The sequence below is a fragment of the Ciona intestinalis genome, chromosome 4 (assembly GCF_000224145.3).
Source record: "Ciona intestinalis chromosome 4, KH, whole genome shotgun sequence".
Lineage (NCBI taxonomy): Eukaryota > Metazoa > Chordata > Ascidiacea > Phlebobranchia > Cionidae > Ciona > Ciona intestinalis.
In genome coordinates, this window is record NC_020169.2 from 5,113,352 (window position 1) to 5,132,157 (window position 18,806).

General features: G+C 35.1%; 3 protein-coding genes across 3 annotated transcripts; all 3 read left to right on the forward strand.

Annotated features, from left to right (window-relative positions):
- Positions 1 to 69: 69 nt before the first annotated feature.
- LOC100186381 (transgelin) lies at positions 70 to 4,244 on the forward strand. Its single transcript, XM_026834093.1, has 9 exons — positions 70 to 907; positions 1,093 to 1,299; positions 1,395 to 1,589; positions 1,739 to 1,921; positions 3,034 to 3,234; positions 3,348 to 3,452; positions 3,521 to 3,613; positions 3,769 to 3,945; positions 4,051 to 4,244. Exons 2-9 carry the CDS (start codon positions 1,156 to 1,158, stop codon positions 4,123 to 4,125), a joined length of 1,173 nt encoding a protein of 390 aa, XP_026689894.1. The 5' UTR covers positions 70 to 907; positions 1,093 to 1,155; the 3' UTR covers positions 4,126 to 4,244.
- Positions 4,245 to 5,626: 1,382 nt separating this feature from the next.
- LOC108949444 (rac guanine nucleotide exchange factor B-like) lies at positions 5,627 to 10,522 on the forward strand. The gene is made up of 10 exons (XM_018811585.2): positions 5,627 to 5,871; positions 6,180 to 6,284; positions 6,533 to 6,622; positions 6,704 to 6,883; positions 6,995 to 7,069; positions 8,840 to 9,004; positions 9,178 to 9,282; positions 9,552 to 9,641; positions 9,715 to 9,894; positions 10,164 to 10,522. Exons 1-10 carry the CDS (start codon positions 5,728 to 5,730, stop codon positions 10,254 to 10,256), a joined length of 1,227 nt encoding a protein of 408 aa, XP_018667130.2. The 5' UTR covers positions 5,627 to 5,727; the 3' UTR covers positions 10,257 to 10,522.
- A 341-nt stretch (positions 10,523 to 10,863) lies between these two features.
- Positions 10,864 to 18,200, forward strand: LOC100179306 (dnaJ homolog subfamily C member 11). The gene is made up of 16 exons (XM_002130336.4): positions 10,864 to 11,069; positions 11,397 to 11,517; positions 11,679 to 11,749; positions 12,015 to 12,116; positions 12,283 to 12,411; positions 12,706 to 12,828; positions 13,136 to 13,209; positions 13,477 to 13,681; positions 14,005 to 14,087; positions 14,612 to 14,728; positions 15,050 to 15,205; positions 15,553 to 15,622; positions 15,846 to 15,952; positions 16,480 to 16,624; positions 17,194 to 17,269; positions 17,762 to 18,200. The coding sequence occupies exons 1-16, from the start codon at positions 10,992 to 10,994 to the stop codon at positions 17,791 to 17,793; spliced, it is 1,689 nt and encodes a 562-aa protein (XP_002130372.1). The 5' UTR covers positions 10,864 to 10,991; the 3' UTR covers positions 17,794 to 18,200.
- The last annotated feature ends 606 nt before the right edge of the window (positions 18,201 to 18,806 follow it).

The following is an 18,806-nucleotide window of genomic DNA, read 5'->3' on the forward strand; positions in this document are numbered from 1 at the left end:
TATCTGCTAGAAACCGTTAAAGTGGCTGTACACAGTATCCGGAATTCGTCCGTTTTGTCTGTTTTGTCCGGGTTTCGCTGCCGCAAGCGGAACTCGGTAATGGCTTTGCATACGACTTCGCATGCGAATTCGCACGCCGGATAATGTGTACAGCCACCTTTAAACGCAGCCTTGCCTGCCAATTCACCCATGAGTATTTTACATGCATGAATTATATACTCAATTGGGTTAATATTAACCAGTAAGCAGATTGGTTAATGGTCACGACCAGTAACTATAACGCTATGACAAGACGGGAGGCCACGTAAGTATACTGAACATTATAGGTAAAAACAAACAAAAATTTAATGAATGAATGCAACTTACTTACCCTCGTGGGGCGAAATGACTACAGTCGTTATATTATGATACGGGTGCTATGTTTCACATATAGCCCGTGTCCGCTTACGAGTTTCTACATATGTAAACGTTTGGGTAAACTGAATGGTAATAGAAAACCGACAAAAGTGACCACTGGGTTAAGAACAATTTTTGTTAAGTGTCTTGGGCAGACACGCCGACAATGATAGCAGTTTCGGACCCTTCACTATTGGTGCACGGCGTCTAAGTAGACTTCGCCTTTCTTCGTCTGCTCTTCGTTTACTCTGCAATGAGGAGTTATTCAAATATCCTGATCATGTTCAGGATATCCTGATAATATCCTGGACATAATATCCAAATATCCTGATCGTGTTTTAAACAATTAACAACGGTCTATGGGAGTCGCGAAAGAGGATACGGTTTATAATTCTTTGAATGTTCTTTGTTTACTACCACAAGTACGGGATGAGAAAATAGAATGAAGAGGTGTCGCATATTTCCCCACCCGCCTACAATGCTGGACTTCTGCAATTCAAATCCATAAACGGTAACATGTTTAGTTTTATTGCAAAGTTGCCTACGAGCTATATGTGTTGTATATATGTATTATTAGTGCGATTGGTAGCAATATGCACTTTTGTTTAAGCTGAGATCAGTCGCTGTTTACTTTGCAAGGTATATATCTTAGTACAATTTGTTTATATAATAACCAGTTTCTAACTTCGTTCACAGATTAAAATAGGCACTGACTGTCTTTTTGTTACTTTACCTGAATTAAACCCACCCACTTCTACAATGGCAAACCGACCAAAGGGATACGGATACTCTCGGGAAGTTGCTTCTAAGATTGATGCAAAGTACTCCGAGAATTTTGAATTAGAAATCGTAGCCTGGATCAGCTCCCTTGTTCAAAGCTCGCCGGCGGAAAAAGGAAAAGAGGTGATTTTTATATTTTACTTTTTTTACTTCCTTTTTTTAAGAAATGTGATTTTTACTTCATATTTCTTTTAGGTAAACTGAACATTACATTTCAGGCTTTCCAGGCTTGGCTTAAGGATGGTCAGGTTCTTTGTAAACTAATGAACGCGTTGCAAGTTGGTAGCTGTAAGCCCAACCCACCTAGCACAGGCAAATCGCCGGCGATAAAACAGATGAAAGAGATGGCAAATCTCGGAATGTTTCTTAACGCTGCAAATGAATATGGTGTGAAACACGAGAATCAGTTTCAAGTACGAACAAAAGTCATTTTATGCAATTACCCACAAAGTAACATACTTGGTAACTCGTATGTTGGCGCGAGGTGTATGAACATCCTTGTTATAACGACTGTCGTTTTCCGGCCAGTTACATTCATTTATCAAGTGTTCATTTTTTTCAGACGGTTGACTTGTACGAAGCTGAAAACCTGGCGCGAGTACAAACCGGATTGATTGAGTTAGCTAGATGTGCCACAAAGAAAGGAGCCCCCGGCTTGGTACCGAAGGAAGAAACTGAAAACAAACGTGATTCCAAATCAGTGACGGAGGGATTGAGCGCAGAAGGATCAGTGATTGGTTTACAGGTATTAGGTATATATACGTTTGTCTTTAGTTTCCAAGATATAGTTCTTTGGGGTAAGATGGGACACCGTTAGCACAGAATATCAAAATATCGTGATCGTGTTGTAAACAATTAACAACGGTTTATGGGAGTCGGTTTTATAACTTTTTGAATGTTCTTAGTTTACTACAAAATGGGACGAAAAAATAGAATGAAAATGTGTCCCATCTTCCCCCACCCTACTATATTTAATACATACATAGAGATTTTTTTTAAGTTTGCCAAGACTTACTACATTCTATATTGATGAATAACTTTCTTTAAACAGATGGGCACTAACAAAGGTCCTTCCCAAAGTGGCCAGAACTTTGGAATGGAGCGGAAAATACGTGATTAGTAGATATGATCAGACGGGCGAAAGTGCTTTCCAACTTTGCATGCGCGCTCGTAACAACGCGCTGGTGTATTAATAATAACTTAAAAATCGCATATTTACCACGATCTACTAGTTTAACAATAACTGCAAACTTAATAAAAAATTACCAATATGATTATTACACTGCAATAACACTAGAATTGATTGAAACTGTTAATACCTATTACCCGAGGAATTAACTCTATTAACGCTTAATTAATATTCTTAATTGCACTTCCGTATTTGCATGTCTTTATTACTCTTGAGCACAAATTATCTGATTGGCCCATTTCAACTTTATAAGAATATTGGACCAATCAAACTGCTGTTAAAATATTGTGATATACATTCGCTATTATTACGCATGACCAAAACATTGCGTTATAAATACAGGCCTCTGTAAATGGATTTGTCGCATTTCAATTTGTAGCAAAAGAGTTTAGCCGATGTTGCAATCTTAATCATACTGGCTATTATAAGCAGCTGTGATTGTAAATAATCTTCCAACTAACATATATAAGTACCATACCTTTGCAAATAACACTTCATGGCTCGACACAACACTATAGAGCTTTCCTAAACTATTTCTCATCTTATACGCACTGCTTTTTTGTGGATTTATTCTTATGTGCTTGAAACAGTTAACCGTAGCCTAGCCTACCAATCCACATGTAAGTATATATGTATGATGACTTAGTTATATCCACAGATTAAAATAGGCACTGACTGTCTTTTGTGACTTAGTTTTATCTGAACTAAACCTATCCACTTCTACAATGGCAAACCGACCAAAGGCATACGGAAACTCTGCGGAAGTCGCTTCTAAGATTGATGCAAAGTACTCACAGGAAGACGAAATGGAAATCGTAGCTTGGATCAGTTCTCTTGTTCAAAGTTCGCCGGAGGGAAAAGGAAAAGAGGTGATTTTATAACTCCCTTCCCATTTTACCTCCATTTTTCTACCTTTTTTGTTTTAAAAAATATGAGTTTTACCTCTATCTTTCTTTTAATCAAATTGAACATTACCTTTTAGGCATTTCACGCTTGGCTTAAAGATGGCCAGGTTCTCTGTAAACTGATGAACGCGTTGCAGAGTGGGATCTGCAAGCCCAACCCACCTTACAAGGGTAGTTTGCAGGTAAATATGAACCGTCTGCTGTGCTAGCTACTCATGGAGTTGTGGTCTTTAACCTAATTATTTTTCAGGCGATGAAACAGAACAAAGAGATGGAAAATATCAGCGTGTTTCTTAAAGCGGCAGCAAAGTATGCTAATATACCAGCACAGGATATGTTTCAAGTATGAGAATAATTTGTAAAGAGTTATTTTAACATTTTTTTTATACTGCAAGCATGTCACTGCAAAAATAATCTGGAAAAAAAACTTTTTATTTTACACTTTTGCATACGCTAAACGAAAATAACTTTAATAGTCCTAATTGTATTTTTTTGCAGACGGTTGATTTGTACGAAGGTGGAAACTTAGGACAAGTTCAAAGCACGATATTTAAGGTTGGAGCTGAGGCTAAAAATCGAGGACTTCACGGGATCGGTGTAAAAAAGGCGGAGGAAAACAAACGTGTTTTTGACGAACAAAAAATGCGCGAAGGAAGAAACATTATTGGATTACAGGTATACAGATTTTGGAATCCAAGATGATATAAACATTTCTGTTTTTTCCTAAAGTTTTCTATGGCTTACTTTATTCTGTATAGATAAATATTGCTCTTATTACAGATGGGCACGAACCAAGGTGCATCTCAAAGTGGTATGTCGGCTTATGGACTTGGACGGCAAATGACGCAAAAGTAGATATATACGATCAGATGGGCGACCGTGTTTTAACATTTTGCATGCGCTCGCAACAACGCTGGTGTTGTAACAATAACTTGAAAGTCGCGTATTTACCATGATCTACTAGTTTAACAATAACTGCTAATTTGATGATAAATTTAGCACTATGATTATAACATTACAATAATACTAGAATCAAATCCATTTACACTTGATCAATATCTTTAATTACATTTCTGTATTTGCATGCCTTTATCATACTCCTGAGCACAAACTATCTAATTACCCATTTCACTAATTGAACTGCTGTTAAAATATTGCACTTATTCACTTCCTTATACCGCACGGCCAAATATAGACATCTATTAATGGACTTGTCGCATTAAACTCTGTAACAAACCCTGGCTTGTTTAGCTGATGTTGCAATCTTAATGATACTGGTGATTTTAAGCAGCTGTGATTGTAAACAACTTCTTAACTAACCTGATTATCGGGACTCTTATTCATTTTTTCCTGGCCCGGCACAACACTACAGCTTCACTAAATGATTCCTAATCACGTATGCGCTTCATTCTGAAAATCGTGAATGCTGAGAACACTCTTGCCTGCCAATTCATATAGGAGTTTGTTACATGCATGAACTAAAATGTACTCAATTGGGTTATTGGCATGCAAACTGGTGACTTTTTACGACCAGTAATTAACACTACGAAGAACTGTAAGTCACGTAAGTATATTGATAAAGGGTACAAGCAAAATAATCTTTGTTTGTTCTTTTTACTTTGACTGAAGAGTTGTAACACCGGCACATCGAACTGCTACGGAGATATACAGTCTTTTTTTAGTCATAGCGAAACCAAATTAATATGACATATATTAAAGTCTGCTTCCGTAGACTTAGCTGTTGGCATTTACGCGCGCTGATGTAAGATCGGCTTTATTGTTGATATATAGATGGAATACTGAATGAATGAATATAATATATGGGTAACTTGTTTGATCCTCGCGTGGCGAAAAACGACAGTCGGTATAACACGGAGGATCTGTTTCATACACCTCATGCTAGCTAACGAGTTACCATGTAGATATGTAACTTTATGAATGATTATTTTTGGGGAAAATTTGGGAAATTTTACCCTTGGGGTCTAGCTAGTACACAGGGCAAAAATACAGCAAGTATTTTTTTAACATCTGTTTTTTTTTTTTTAATTCAGGATCATAAACGATAACAACTTTAACTTTAACAGAGCCATATAGACAATCAGTCCACCACAAACTGTATACAACGCACCGAACTTAATGTCTTTATAGCGTTAATGTTCCAAGTAAGCCTCAGGCTAAAACTATCTCAATGGATTGACGTTACATGTACTTATTGCAAAATTGCCTGCGAGCTATCTATGTTGTATATATATTATGTATGTATAATTAGTTTGATTGGCAGGCCTATATGTAGCAGTTTGTTAGGCTAAAGTCAGTCGTTATTAGTTTGCAAGGAATAGCTCAAGCAGAATTTGTTCATGTAATAATCAATTTCTAACTTTATTCACAGATTAAAGTAGGCACTGACTGTCTTTTTGTGACTTAACTTTACCTGATTTAAACCCGCCCACTTCTACAATGGCAAACCGACCAAAGGGATACGGATACTCTCGGGAAGTTGCTTCTAAGATTGATGCAAAGTACTCCGAAGAAGACGAAATGGAAGTCGTGGCTTGGGTCAGCTCCCTTGTTCAAAGTTCGCCGGAACAAGCAGGAAAAGAGGTGATTAGTACTTTTTACCTCCTCACCTTTATTTATAGCCCATAGAAAGTGGTTAGCGGGCCCCCAGCAACCCAGCGGTTCTTTATGGGTTGTTTAAAATTGTCAGCGATACATTATAAAAAATATCCAAAATAATAATTACTCACAAAGTTACATATATGCTGGTGACTCTTAAAAGCAGGCATCACCAGGTGTGCGAAATGTCATAACCACTGCTCTTGTGCCTCGCCACGCGAAAATAGAAAAATTACATTTATTAATTAAAAAATTCATTCAATATATTTTATGAAACGAACTTTTATTTCTAGGGGTTCCACGCCTGGCTTCAAGATGGCCAGGTTCTTTGCCAACTAATGAATGTATTGCAGGCTGGGATCTGTAAGCCCAACCCAACTTACACGGGCTCAATGCAGGTAATTTCCGGACCATGTATTAAAACTAGTGGAATTGTTTCATTTTTTTATGAAACAATTCGTTTCTTTAAAAGTATTCTGTTTGTAAATTTTGAACTTTTGTTTTATCCATAAGCGTGTTAAAGCAACCGGCTCTGCTTTTTACGATTTGTTATACTATACTGCTGTCTTCGGTATAACGTAACCGAAAAATACAAAAAAAGTCATTTGTTTATTTAAATATTCATTTTTATGTGTCACCTCTTCAGGCGATGAAACGGAACAAAGAGATGGAAAATATCGGAATGTTTCTTTCAGCAGCAGCAAAATACGGTGTCAAATCTGAGGACCAATTTCAAGTACGAGAATATTTTATGAAAAATGTTTTTCATTTCCGGTTACCCTTTAACATTTCTTTTATGCAACTATTTATCTTTTAGACGGTTGATTTGTACGAAGGTGGGAACTTGGGACAAGTTCAAGCCACTTTATATAAGCTTAGTTCAGTCGCCATGAAGAACGGAATGGGTGAAGGCATCGGTGTGAAAATAGCAGATGAAAACAAACGTAATTTTGACGAACAAAAAACGCGTGAAGGAAGAAACATCATTGGTTTACAGGTGAACAAGAACCTTGCATTTATAATTCAATAAAGATACGCAAAGCTTTCTTGTTCCTAAATGTTTAATGTGACTGACTTCATTCTGTATAAATAAATATTGTTCTTGCAGATGGGCACGAACCAAGTTGCTTCCCAAAGAGGCATGACAGCTTATGGACTCGGGCGACAATTGACTCCGCAAAAGTAGATATGAACAGATTGGCGAACATGCTTCCGACTATTTGCATGTGCGCTCGCAAAGACCAAAGACTCACTTACTTAAATTTCTCTCCAGTACGAATATGATAAGCAGGCTTAATGAATAATACTTTGAAATTGGCCATGACAACGCAGTACGTTTTTACAGGTGACTGTAAAAACGTTAATACGGCATATGCTTATTTCTAATTAAAATACCTTTTGCTACCGATCTACTGTTTCCTAGTGCGGTAAAAACCTTTTGAATTTACTCCAGTAAACAAATGGTAAAAGCTATATATGAAATCAGCATGCATTTTTAATCAACAGTAATCTTGTACATTGTACCAATAGCATATATGATATCGTGCAAAATGAACAGGCTATATCAAAGACTGGTTATATTGTAATGTCAATCAAAATACACACTTTGTACAGCACATACACTCTTGTCTTTTCTTTCGATTTACTTTAATTGCTTCTGTGCTCTAACAAATATTAATCCAGTTTTGACAGTATCCAACTGTTAAAACCGCATTTCGATGGTTGAGGATCGAACTGATAAAGCACTAATCATTCAGCGCGGCTAAAGTAATTATTAGCCTAACTCACCCTTGCAGCAATTACTTTATAAATCATTTTCGCAACCTGATGCTCTTATATAAAATACTGTGGGAGAAGATGGGACACATTTAGCACAAAATATCCCAAAATCCTGATTGTATTTTAAATAATTAACAAGTCTATGGGAGTCGTGAGAATACGGTTTTTTAAAAAAGAATGAAAGAGTGTCCCATCTTCCCCTGTCCTATTATATAGCACTTTTCAATGATTATTACTTCAAAGAAATTCATTCAAAAGTCACCCTTTACATTTAGTTAATGCATGTATCTATTGTTGAAGGCGGTAAGAAATCATATGTCTGTATAATTCTTGCACCAAAGTATATTTATTAGAACTATAGGCTACATGGTAATTTTAATTTCAGCAACACTTTATTTAACATAGCTCGACGCTGCTCCCATTGTGGATGTGTGTGTCTTTGTGCCAAACACTCAACCGCAATTGCTTCAACCCAGCGGTCCTTGTTGGTTGTCTATAAATGTTTAGTCATACGTTAAAAAAACCCACAAAAAATTACTTACTAAGTTATAAATACGTGATATATGGTAAGCGGGCACGAGGTGTAGTATATACGAAACATTGCGTCTGTGGTATAACTATATGTAACTGTCGTTGCTATATACGCCACGCCAAGATAAAAAAGTTACATTTATTCACGAAAGGAGCAAGTTATGGTAAAACCCGCATTTTGACTGATTGGAAGATTATTAAAGAAGAAGAAGAAGGTTATTAGAAAGTCTATAGCGAGTTTGTTTTTAACATTGAAGATATATTTAATGTACAAAATATACGTTTTCTTTGTAACCATAACACGCATATGAACTATACACTTATTCCACTTTGGTACATACAGTAGGGTGGGAAAATACAGGACACCTTTAGCACATAACATCCTAAACGTATATTAAACAATTAACATCGGTCTATATGAGAGTCATGAGGATACGGTTTTATAATTTGTTAAATGTTATTTGTTTACTACCAAATGGAACGAGAAAAAGAATGAAACGGTGTCCTATCTTCCTCCACTCTGCTATATTACTGTACATTTTTGTTTTCCACTTACATTTTTGTTTTCCGCTTCAAGTTACATGAGATTAATCTCACCAGATTTAGACTATACTGGCTGTATCCAGTTAATTAATTGCGTAAATTAAACCAACCCACTTCTACAATGGCAAACCGACCAAAGGGATACGGATACTCTCGAGAAGTTGCTTCTAAGATTGATGCAAAGTACTCCGAGGAAGACGAGTTAGAAGTCGTGGCTTGGATCAGTTCGTTTGTTCAAAGTTCGCCAGATGAAGAAGGAAAAGAGGTATAAATTATTATTATTGGAAAATCAGTCTAGTTGTTTAGGTGATGGGTAAATTCTGGTTTAAATCCCAGGTTCTCGACCAAGACTTCACCCAGATAGAATATAAACTATTTTTTTCACCCAGATAGAATATAAACTATTATTCTCTTATACATCATATTAACTTATTTCAGGCTTTTCACGCTTGGCTGAAAGATGGTCAGGTTTTGTGTCAACTGATGAATGTGTTGCAGAATGGTAGCTGTAAACCCAATCAACCTTACACGGGCACAATGCAGGTAAAATATATATCCTGCTCATTATTACTACTGAAGAGCATATAGTATATAGTAGGTGGGGAAAGATGAGGTACCTGATCATTCTATTTTCTCGTCCAATCTGGTAGTAAACACAGAACATTTAAAGAATTATAAGCCAATATATCTTCACAACCCCCATAGACAGTTGTTAATTGTTTAAACACGATCAGGATATTTGGATATAATGTGCTAAACGTGTCCCGTGTTCCCCCATCCTTCTATTTGTTAATTTGATGTTACTTTTTTAGGCGATGAAACGGAACAAAGAAATGGAAAATATCGGAATGTTTCTTTCAGCAGCAGCAAAATACGGTGTCAAATCCGAGGACCAATTTCAAGTACGAGAATATAGACGCTGCTGTATATTTTCTAAAACAAAAATGTTTTTTAACGCAAGTGTTGAATTTTCAGACGGTTGATTTGTACGAAGGTGGGAACCTGGGACAGGTTCAAGCCACTTTATATAAGCTCAGTTCAGTCGCCATGAAGAACGGAATGGGTGAAGGCATCGGTGTGAAAATAGCAGATGAAAACAAACGTAATTTTGACGAACAAAAAACGCGTGAAGGAAGAAACGTTATTGGTTTACAGGTTTGAGAATTTTGTTTTGAATTTTCGGTATGACTTTATCTTTTAATTTGCAAACACACTCAAAAAATTTTAATACGAAATTTGACCTGAATTTACAAAGACACTCAAAGAATTTTTAATACGATAGAAGATTAACTTCGTAACAAATAAATTATTGGTCCAACTCAGACTTAAATCTTAGACGCTGGCTTCTCCAAACAACCTCACTCGGAATGAAATATTAGAATGCAAAGTTGGTGATACCTGAAAAAATTGTTTTTTTTTTGTAGATGGGGACAAATCAAGTGGCTTCGCAAGGCGGCATGACACCTTATGGGCTGGGTCGGCAGCTGACTGGGCCAAACCTGAACAGCACAAAATAATTCAGAAAACATACAAATCCAACGACACCTTCAATATTCATGATTCGTGCTTTGTACTATTTGTGCCAAACAGTATTATATTGTACAGAAAAACTGTTTCAGCTGAACTTGTAACATGACTGATTTGCATGCCTGGCTCTTAAAAACTCAAAACAGCGTTTTGTAAGTTTATAGGCCCACTTTTTAAGCAGTGTACCACAGCATAATCGATTTAATATTTCGTCGTCGGGTTTTGTACATACAATACAAAATTTCAAGTAAATGTATTTTAAAGCTGGATCTTTCAGAAGTGTGGCAATCAATTTAAAGCAGAGTCTTTATGTAACATATAAATACACGGACTGTGATTCTAAAAATTCCCACCGTAGAATGGCATCCTATATAAGTGACAATTGCTTTATCAACCAGGAATGAGTATTTCTTACTAGATCAAACAGTAGACATTAAACCAACGCCCATGAAAGCATATATTTAAAGTTGCGCTCCCAAAACTCTATTCCCATACTGTTCACAGACATACTTTGTGTACGTGTACTTTCGCATGTGCAGTTTGTGTGTTTGTTGGTTGCTGTGTAGCTTTGAACATTTCGGCGAAGGTTATTTACGTTTAATGATTGCAATTTCTGCTATTCTGTATAGGTTATAGGTACTGGCGTACTGAAGGATTTATTTGTTTGATGCTGTCGTTGGCTATTAGTTCTTGTCGTGCTTGGTATTTTCTATATTTACTTTAAAATGGATCTACCATCCTCTGGCCTGGAAGAACTTGTTGATAATGAAGATTTCTACAGTTTATTAAATGCTTCACGTCAGGTAAGAATCAGTTATTTATCTCTGCGTTTGTTTCATTACAGCCGCTACACCCTAAGTATAAAGTATCCACCTGTAAACAATTTGCAGGTATAGTACACAGCACTTTTTGTTGCATATTTAACAGTTTTTTTGGGATGGGCATATTTAAAGTTAAGTTCAACATGTACCTCCAAATTTTCCAAAAATATTTCAGTGGGTTTCAGTGAAACCTAGGAACATTTAACATTTTGGAACCCAAATTTAAATGTTCTTCAGCAGCTTACGTTACAGATTATTGAAACAACCTTATTGTTGAATAAATTAAATTTATTTCTATTGATTTTAAAGGCATCGCAAGAAGATTTGAAATCTTCATACAGAAGATTATGCATGGTTTATCACCCTGATAAACAATCGAATAACAGAGAAGCCTCCGATATTTTTATTCGAATACAAGAAGCGTTTAATGGTTGGTAAAATTTATTTTTGAATGGTTATTATAACAAAATAAGTATGTGCGGTGATAGTGCTGGTTTCATTATCATATCAATTGTCTTAACATTATTTTGTGCTACAAATCATTAGTAAAAAAGTATAAATTATGTTTTATTGATATATTTTTTGATTTAGTTCTCAGCGACCCAACCAGGAGACACATATATGATGTCTATGGTAAAAGTGGACTTGACGCTGATTGGCAGGTGTGTATTTGCATGGTAGCTATTCCATGGTATACATATATAAAATAGGCTGTTTATATACTGCATTGTGTCTAATTAAAATGTTAATAATTTCCCTATCAATACTTTTTATATGTAAAACTGTGAATTCTAAATAGTATCAAAACTCTCATTCAGATTTTCACCAATAGAGTAAGTATATATTATATATATATATATATTGTTTTATATATATGTATTTAATATTTTCTGTATGTTTTCCATCAATCTGCATGAATGCTTACAGCTCATGGAACGACGTAAATCGCCCCAAGAAATGCAGGAAGAATATGAAAGAATACAAAGGATTCGTGCACAGCAGAGGTTAGAAGAAAGAACGCATCCAGAGGTCATTTCTTTATTTTTCAATCTTCAATTTAACTACTTTAATGACCCAGACTCTTTTTCCAAACTTTTAACACTTTATTTGAGCAATGTCAATGTTAACTTTTGTTTATGTGGGAAAAAAAACAAGAACAACCTTAATCCATTTTATTAAAGATATTATTCAACAGGGTTCATTCAGCATGTCTATAAATGCTTCTTCTTTATTTGATGACAACCAATTTGACCAAGATGAATATTATGATGACCAAATCACATTACCCGACATTACCTCTATGAGCATCACACAGTCTATACAGGTGAGAGTTTGGCATATTTAAGTAGAAATATTCTGCAGAAGTTTTAATTGCAGAAAGTTATTTTTTTACAATCAATGACGACAGGCATCTGTTAAATAAAGCTTAAATACTTGAAGTATTTAAATAAAATCCTGACAGAGCAGTGCTGGTCGTATAACAGGGGTGTTTTGCTTCATACACCTCATGCCCACCTAAAAGTTTTGGGGATTGATTTTCCTGTTTTTCTAACAAACTATTAGCTCATGGAATATATTTATATTGTAGGATTTTTAAATGAACATTATTTAACCCCAGGCTCCTTTAAGCCTTAGTCACACTGCCACGTTAACTGGGAACTTACAGTCAACAAACGGAAATGGTCACGGAAATTTAAATGTTTCACTTCGTAAAACTATGTCTTCGAAAATGTGGGGTGAGGTGGGTATCATATACAATATTTTAAAGTTTATTGCAGATAATGCTGATTTTTGTGTTTATATTAGCATACATATAATGTGGTAGTTCGCTACTAGTGTTAGTTTGAAAATTTTGTAGTAGTTTTGTAGCATTTAATATATTTTTTATTATATATATTTAATTGTTTATAGAGCTTTAAAGTTATTGGCATACATTATACATAACTCGCTTTAGTACATTATTGCATGTATAAATAGGTTTAGATTAATTAGGTTTTAATATTCTAATTAAAGCTTGTATGTTTGCTAATTGGTTTATTTGTTCACAGTTCATAGTTGGTGCAAATGATTCAAACAGTTTTAACCTTGCGCTGAAAGGATATCGTTCTATGGGTGGAGGAGTGTAAGTAAAGTTTTATTTATAATATTTACTACGCTGTATTGTGTATTCCGTTATTTTAACTGCAATTAGTTAACTTGCATAGCTCCAATTACTTGGTGAGGAAATTAAAATCTATGTCTAAGATTTTACGTGTTATAGTGCAAATTGTCCGCTCAACAGCGGATTGTATGTTTATAAACTTCCCCAAAGTTGTCAGTTATGTATATTGTAGCACCTGATCCAGAATAGACCAAATAAAAACACTAACATTCTTAAAACCCACTATAGTTTTGCAATGGTGCACCTACCTGCTGAGATGATGGTGGACGATGGGGTGCTTGCTGTCAGTTTACCTGGTGCTAACTTTACATTAGGTAGAGTATTAGGGGAAAATTTATATGGATCCCTCAACCTGGCTACTGGCAGTAATTCTCACTTCTCCACTACTGTTGTGCACGAAACTATGGCAATGCGTTTCTCTGCAAAGCTTCAGGTAAGTCAGGGTATTAGTTCTATTCCAGCGGTTCCCAAACTGGGATCCAAACAACAGTTTCAGAGGGTCTGCTATGTGCTGCAGTGATTGTTAAAATCGAAGACCATAGTTTTTGCATTTCTTTCATTGGCGGATTTTTGCATTTTTCGTATAGCCTTCTTTGATTTCTATAGGGCTGTGAAATATCAAAATATTTGCAAAGGGTCCACCTGGCAATTTTTTTTAGAATAATTAATATATAGACTAGAAGAATAATATTTATGTAATATTGTTTATAATGTTTAAAATGAATGAACTATTCCGTACTCATTTATTATTTGTAGCTTGGAATACCCCACAGTTTTGGAATGATTAGCGCTAAATATAAGATGCCAGACAGAACATCAAGTGTTAAAGTTGCCTTGGAGTAAGTCATCATAGTTTATTTATCCTATATGGGTGATGTCCTAAAATGTGTTACATGAGATATAAGCCAGGTCCAATTACCTGACACGCAGGGTTCTACAATCCTTAGTGAGTATTGGGTTGGAACATATTTGTTAAGTGTCTTGCCCAAGAACACATGCACACATTAGCGTAAAACCCAGTTTTCTCTACTTACAAGCACCTACTCACTGGGCTATGACGCTGAACAATATTTCATAAATATCCTTTATTTGGTTGGCTATGAATGTGATATTGACTTTTTCTTGTTTTACATGCCTACCATCTTCCGTTTTTGTTACTTTGACAGATATTGATTTTACAGATTGGTTTTTAATGTTGGAATAATTAGTGTGTCACTGTGGTTCACTACTTTCATAAATATTTAATTCCAAATACTGAAAATTTGTTGTTTATCACATTTTTACCAACTAATTTGTACATTTAATATAAAAGTAACTGCTACCATATACTGCATTGCCTTTATATTTGATACAATTTTCACAGAGCTGGCACGTTTGGTGCAATTGTTGAATATGGGGCAGAACATCAAATGTCACACAACTCTATTGTATCAGCTCATGTTCGCATTGGAGTGCCTATAGGTGTGACTCTAAAACTCAGGTATTTTTACACAACTATATGCTATTCTACATGGGTAAGCTCCAACAGTGCAACCTGTCATGGGACTTGAGATTTAGGTCACAGTTAGGCCATAACCCCGATACCAATTGTGTTACCACATAGACCTCACTAGATATTTGATATAATGAGTTAAACAATTACTGGATATAAATCTTAACCCTGTATTGCTGTTCGAGTCCCTTCTATTTGTTCTTTAAATAACACGATCCATGCTATTTTTTTAAAAGAGATAAATTTTCACATCTAATTTAAGTTTAACATTACTGTACGATAAGCTTTACCAATCACATTCAAATCCAGGTTGAATCGTTTTACCCAGACCTACCTCATCCCTATCACATTATCTGAGGAGGTAAACCCAGTGGCTGCGTTCTATGGAACAGTGGCTCCTCTGCTTATATATGCTGGTGTGCACTTTCTTATTATAAGACCTTACCGAAGAAAAGAAAAAGAAAGGTATAATCTTTTAACTTTGATAAAATTCTGTGAACTGTTTAAAATTTTGCGATTTATGACTTGTATGTCTGAGTACTAGATCGTATAATAATGTCTTATTTATATTTCTTTGATTTGTTCCTGGAAAACCGCAATGACAGTCTTTTACACATGGTACACAGTAGCTTTACGCACAAGTCTCTAAAAGAGACAATTATGTGCATTACGAAATAGTTAGCTGTAAAAATTATGTGTTTAAATACATTTAATATTATTTTGCTCAGTAGAGACCTTAGTTCAGAAATATATTTCACGGACACTATTCACCATCACCATTGTTTATTATTTTTCTCTAATTTTGTTCTCAGACTCTCAGAAGAGAATGAAGAATCTTTAGTTAACGAAACTAAAAAGAAAAAAGAAGAAGCTGAATCTACGGCAAGCTTTTTTTATCTTTTATCAATTAAAAATAAAAAACTTTAATCATTACTACACAATTATTATTGTTGTAAAGTAGGACAGATATTTTAATTTGCATTTTTTATTGCACAATTTTCATTTTTTTATTGGATTTTTATAAGTTTTCAAATTTTTCAAATTAAGTTTTATTAATTTTTTAATATTTTGATAAAGTGATGTATAATTTGCGTGCCCTCTTCAGATACAAATGATGAAGGAATCAACAGAGAGGAAGATTGATGCGGAGGAAAGGAGGATGGGACTTGTCATCACTGAAGCGTGGTACGGAAGATTTGTCTCCGAAGACAGGTGGGTTGTGTTGCAATATTTGTATTGATATTCCAGTGGTTGCTAATGGGCTGTCCAAATTATCAACAACACATAAATACCTGAAAAAAAAACAAAAAACTAATCACTCACAAAGTAACATACTTGGTAACTCACAAGCTGGCAGCCTGGCACGTGGTGTTTGAAACAGAACACCTGTGGTGTAACAACTGTCGTTTTCTAGCTACGCAAGAATAAAGTAAGTTACATTCATTCATATATTCTATGTGGTGGAGTCCTTTGTAAGAACATATAATTTAGGCCAGACTATTTATATTTATGATTATAAATGAATGAATGTATTTTTTTCCCCCACATATGGCAATGACAGTGGTCACTTACAACTAACCATGTATTGTAGGTGATTATTTTTGTGTCTGGCTTAACATCGGGGTAATAGATCAACACTTGCCTGCATATCCTAGTAACAGATTATAAGTTTATAACGGTACTTTATTGGAAATCCATATTCATAAATTATCCTCACCAAACCAAATATCTAATTCCAGCTCTAAAGTACCCAAGTTAATAGACGTTGCCATTCCCTTACAAAACCTGGTGGAAAACTCTAAATTACAACTTCCAGCAGACATCACTAAAAGTGGATTGCCAGGTTTTTATGATCCTTGTCCGGGAAGTGACAAGAAATTAAAGGTAAAAATTAAGAACTATGTATATAGCAACTTATATGGATTGTCTTTCCACTAGGAGTAACAGCCACGCTTATTTTCTTCCAACTAAATGTAAATATGTTTTTAACTGTAAGCGTGTTTTAACGACTGTTGTTTTGTCGCTATATCCTGTCTTTTCGTTTAAAATATTTCTAAATCTTCGCTACCGTAATCAAATAAAAGTCTTCGCTACGGTAATAGACAAATATAAGTTATTATTATTATATTTAATCCATAAGTAATCTTGCTGTATATGAATTATGAGTGCATTATATACCTACTGTGTTTGCTGTACTGTTCTGTGGGAACTGAATTGGTTTATCTAAATTATCTCTGTGTAAAGGTTTATCACATACAGACTTAGCGTGTGTTGGTTATTAGTTACTTTACACACACTAGCAGCACTCAGTATTTTTTCTTTGTCCAGGGTTCTAATTAAAATAATTGCAACAATTTTTAATTGTTCTGATTAAAAATATTTTACAGTGGATTTCTGCTCTAATAAGGTTTTTTGTTACAAATATAAAGAGCATAAAAATATATTTCCCTCAGATAAGTTACAAGTTTCGAGGTGGTTTACATAGTGTGGTATTTGATGATAAAGAAGCAGTAAGAATACCTTTAAGAAGTAAGTAATCTAATGCAATTCAGTTTTCATACTAATTTTCTGAAAAGTATTAGAGACATTTCTTTCAATTAATCAAACTGTAGAAAAAAAGCTCTACTTTTAAAGTGTTTATCGAATATATAAATATAACAACTCGTAAATGGGCACTGTTGTTGTCCTGTAACCCATAGATAAATAAATTACAATCAAAAGTAGCTTGGGTGTTTTAGTAATTGGCAAAATCAGGACCAAATCCTAGGTCCGCTAACACGACTCATATAAGATAGAATATAATAGAATGGGGGAAGATGGGATACCTTTTCATTCTAGTTTCTCGTCCCTTTTAGCAGTAAACAAAGAGCATTCAAAGAATTATAAAACCGTATCCTCACAATTCTCACATAGACCGTTGTTAATTGCTTTAAACACGATCGAGGTATTTGGATAATATGTGCTAAAAGTGTCCTGTCTCCTCCTGCTATATAACAGTAATCATTTCGGCTATTTTCACAGGTCACTCAGTGACAAATGAGACATCAGATTGACCCACAGTAACCCCGACACGCTTCACTGCCTAATATACGAGCGCAGTTGCCGAGTGTTAAGCACAACGGGCAGTGACGAGGCAACAACATGGCTCATAATCAACAAAAACTTTTATGCAATTTTTTGTTATTTGACAAAACCCTAAATTTACGTTTAATGGTTGAGAAAATGTCGTTTGCCAGCATGAAAAGTTTTATTTCGTCGTTCCTAATATACTGCCTAAATGAGTATCAGTTGCTGCAGTGTGTTACAAGCATATACGTGTATGTAGTAAAGTGAATTCTCTGCATAAGCGGAAAACTATAATTCGCAATCGGTGCTGGCCTCGTACCCTCCAAATACTACATGCAGCTTGCTGAGTATTGTCCCTGTTTTACACTGTGTTAAATAAATTCCCAATCGCAGTTTTGTATTGTTAATTTAACGGCATTATCAAGACTCGTATGGACGAATGTAACTTGCTTTATCCTCGTTTGGCCGAAAAACGCCAGTCCTTATAACACGTTTTGTTTTATACTCCTCGTGCCAGGTGTATGCTACTTTGTGGGTGATTTATTCTTTCGATTTTTTTATGTTAAGCTAATAATTTGGATAACCCATTAGTGACTACTGGGTCGGAGCAATTGCCGTTTTGTGTCTACGTAATAACATTCATTTTAACGTGTGAACTTAACAGAAAAAAACAATTGTTTTCCTGCACACCGCAGTCAGTTTGAATATATATCCATTTTCTTAATGCGGAGTTATTACAATGTTGTTGTTCAAAACAAAGACATTCTTGGGCATAACTTCGGAATTCGCCCCTGGTCGTTACTCTTATAGTTTGAAAAACATGTCTAACATTGTTTGGCTTATAAGCCAACAATATATCAGAAGGAGAAAGGCTTATTTATTACCATAGCACGAATAGTACAGCAAACAATCTTTCAACAAAACATATTTTTATCTTCCTTGAAATATGACTTTACAAACACATGTTTCTGGGTCGTGGTCTAGTCTGGCGTATTTTTAT

Excerpts from the sequence above, each read along its gene's own strand:
- LOC100186381 (XM_026834093.1), top strand. The coding sequence starts at position 1,156 with ATGGCAAACCGACCAAAGGGATACGGATACTCTCGGGAAGTTGCTTCT. Across the intron at positions 1,300-1,394 it reads CGGCGGAAAAAGGAAAAGAG|GCTTTCCAGGCTTGGCTTAA; the intron begins GTGATTTTTATA and ends ATTACATTTCAG. Across the intron at positions 3,235-3,347 it reads CGGAGGGAAAAGGAAAAGAG|GCATTTCACGCTTGGCTTAA; the intron begins GTGATTTTATAA and ends ATTACCTTTTAG.
- LOC108949444 (XM_018811585.2), top strand. The coding sequence starts at position 5,728 with ATGGCAAACCGACCAAAGGGATACGGATACTCTCGGGAAGTTGCTTCT. Across the intron at positions 7,070-8,839 it reads GACAATTGACTCCGCAAAAG|TTAAACCAACCCACTTCTAC; the intron begins TAGATATGAACA and ends TAATTGCGTAAA. Across the intron at positions 9,283-9,551 it reads CTTACACGGGCACAATGCAG|GCGATGAAACGGAACAAAGA; the intron begins GTAAAATATATA and ends TTACTTTTTTAG.
- LOC100179306 (XM_002130336.4), top strand. The coding sequence starts at position 10,992 with ATGGATCTACCATCCTCTGGCCTGGAAGAACTTGTTGATAATGAAGAT. Across the intron at positions 14,088-14,611 it reads AGTGTTAAAGTTGCCTTGGA|AGCTGGCACGTTTGGTGCAA; the intron begins GTAAGTCATCAT and ends CAATTTTCACAG. Across the intron at positions 16,625-17,193 it reads GAAGTGACAAGAAATTAAAG|ATAAGTTACAAGTTTCGAGG; the intron begins GTAAAAATTAAG and ends TATTTCCCTCAG.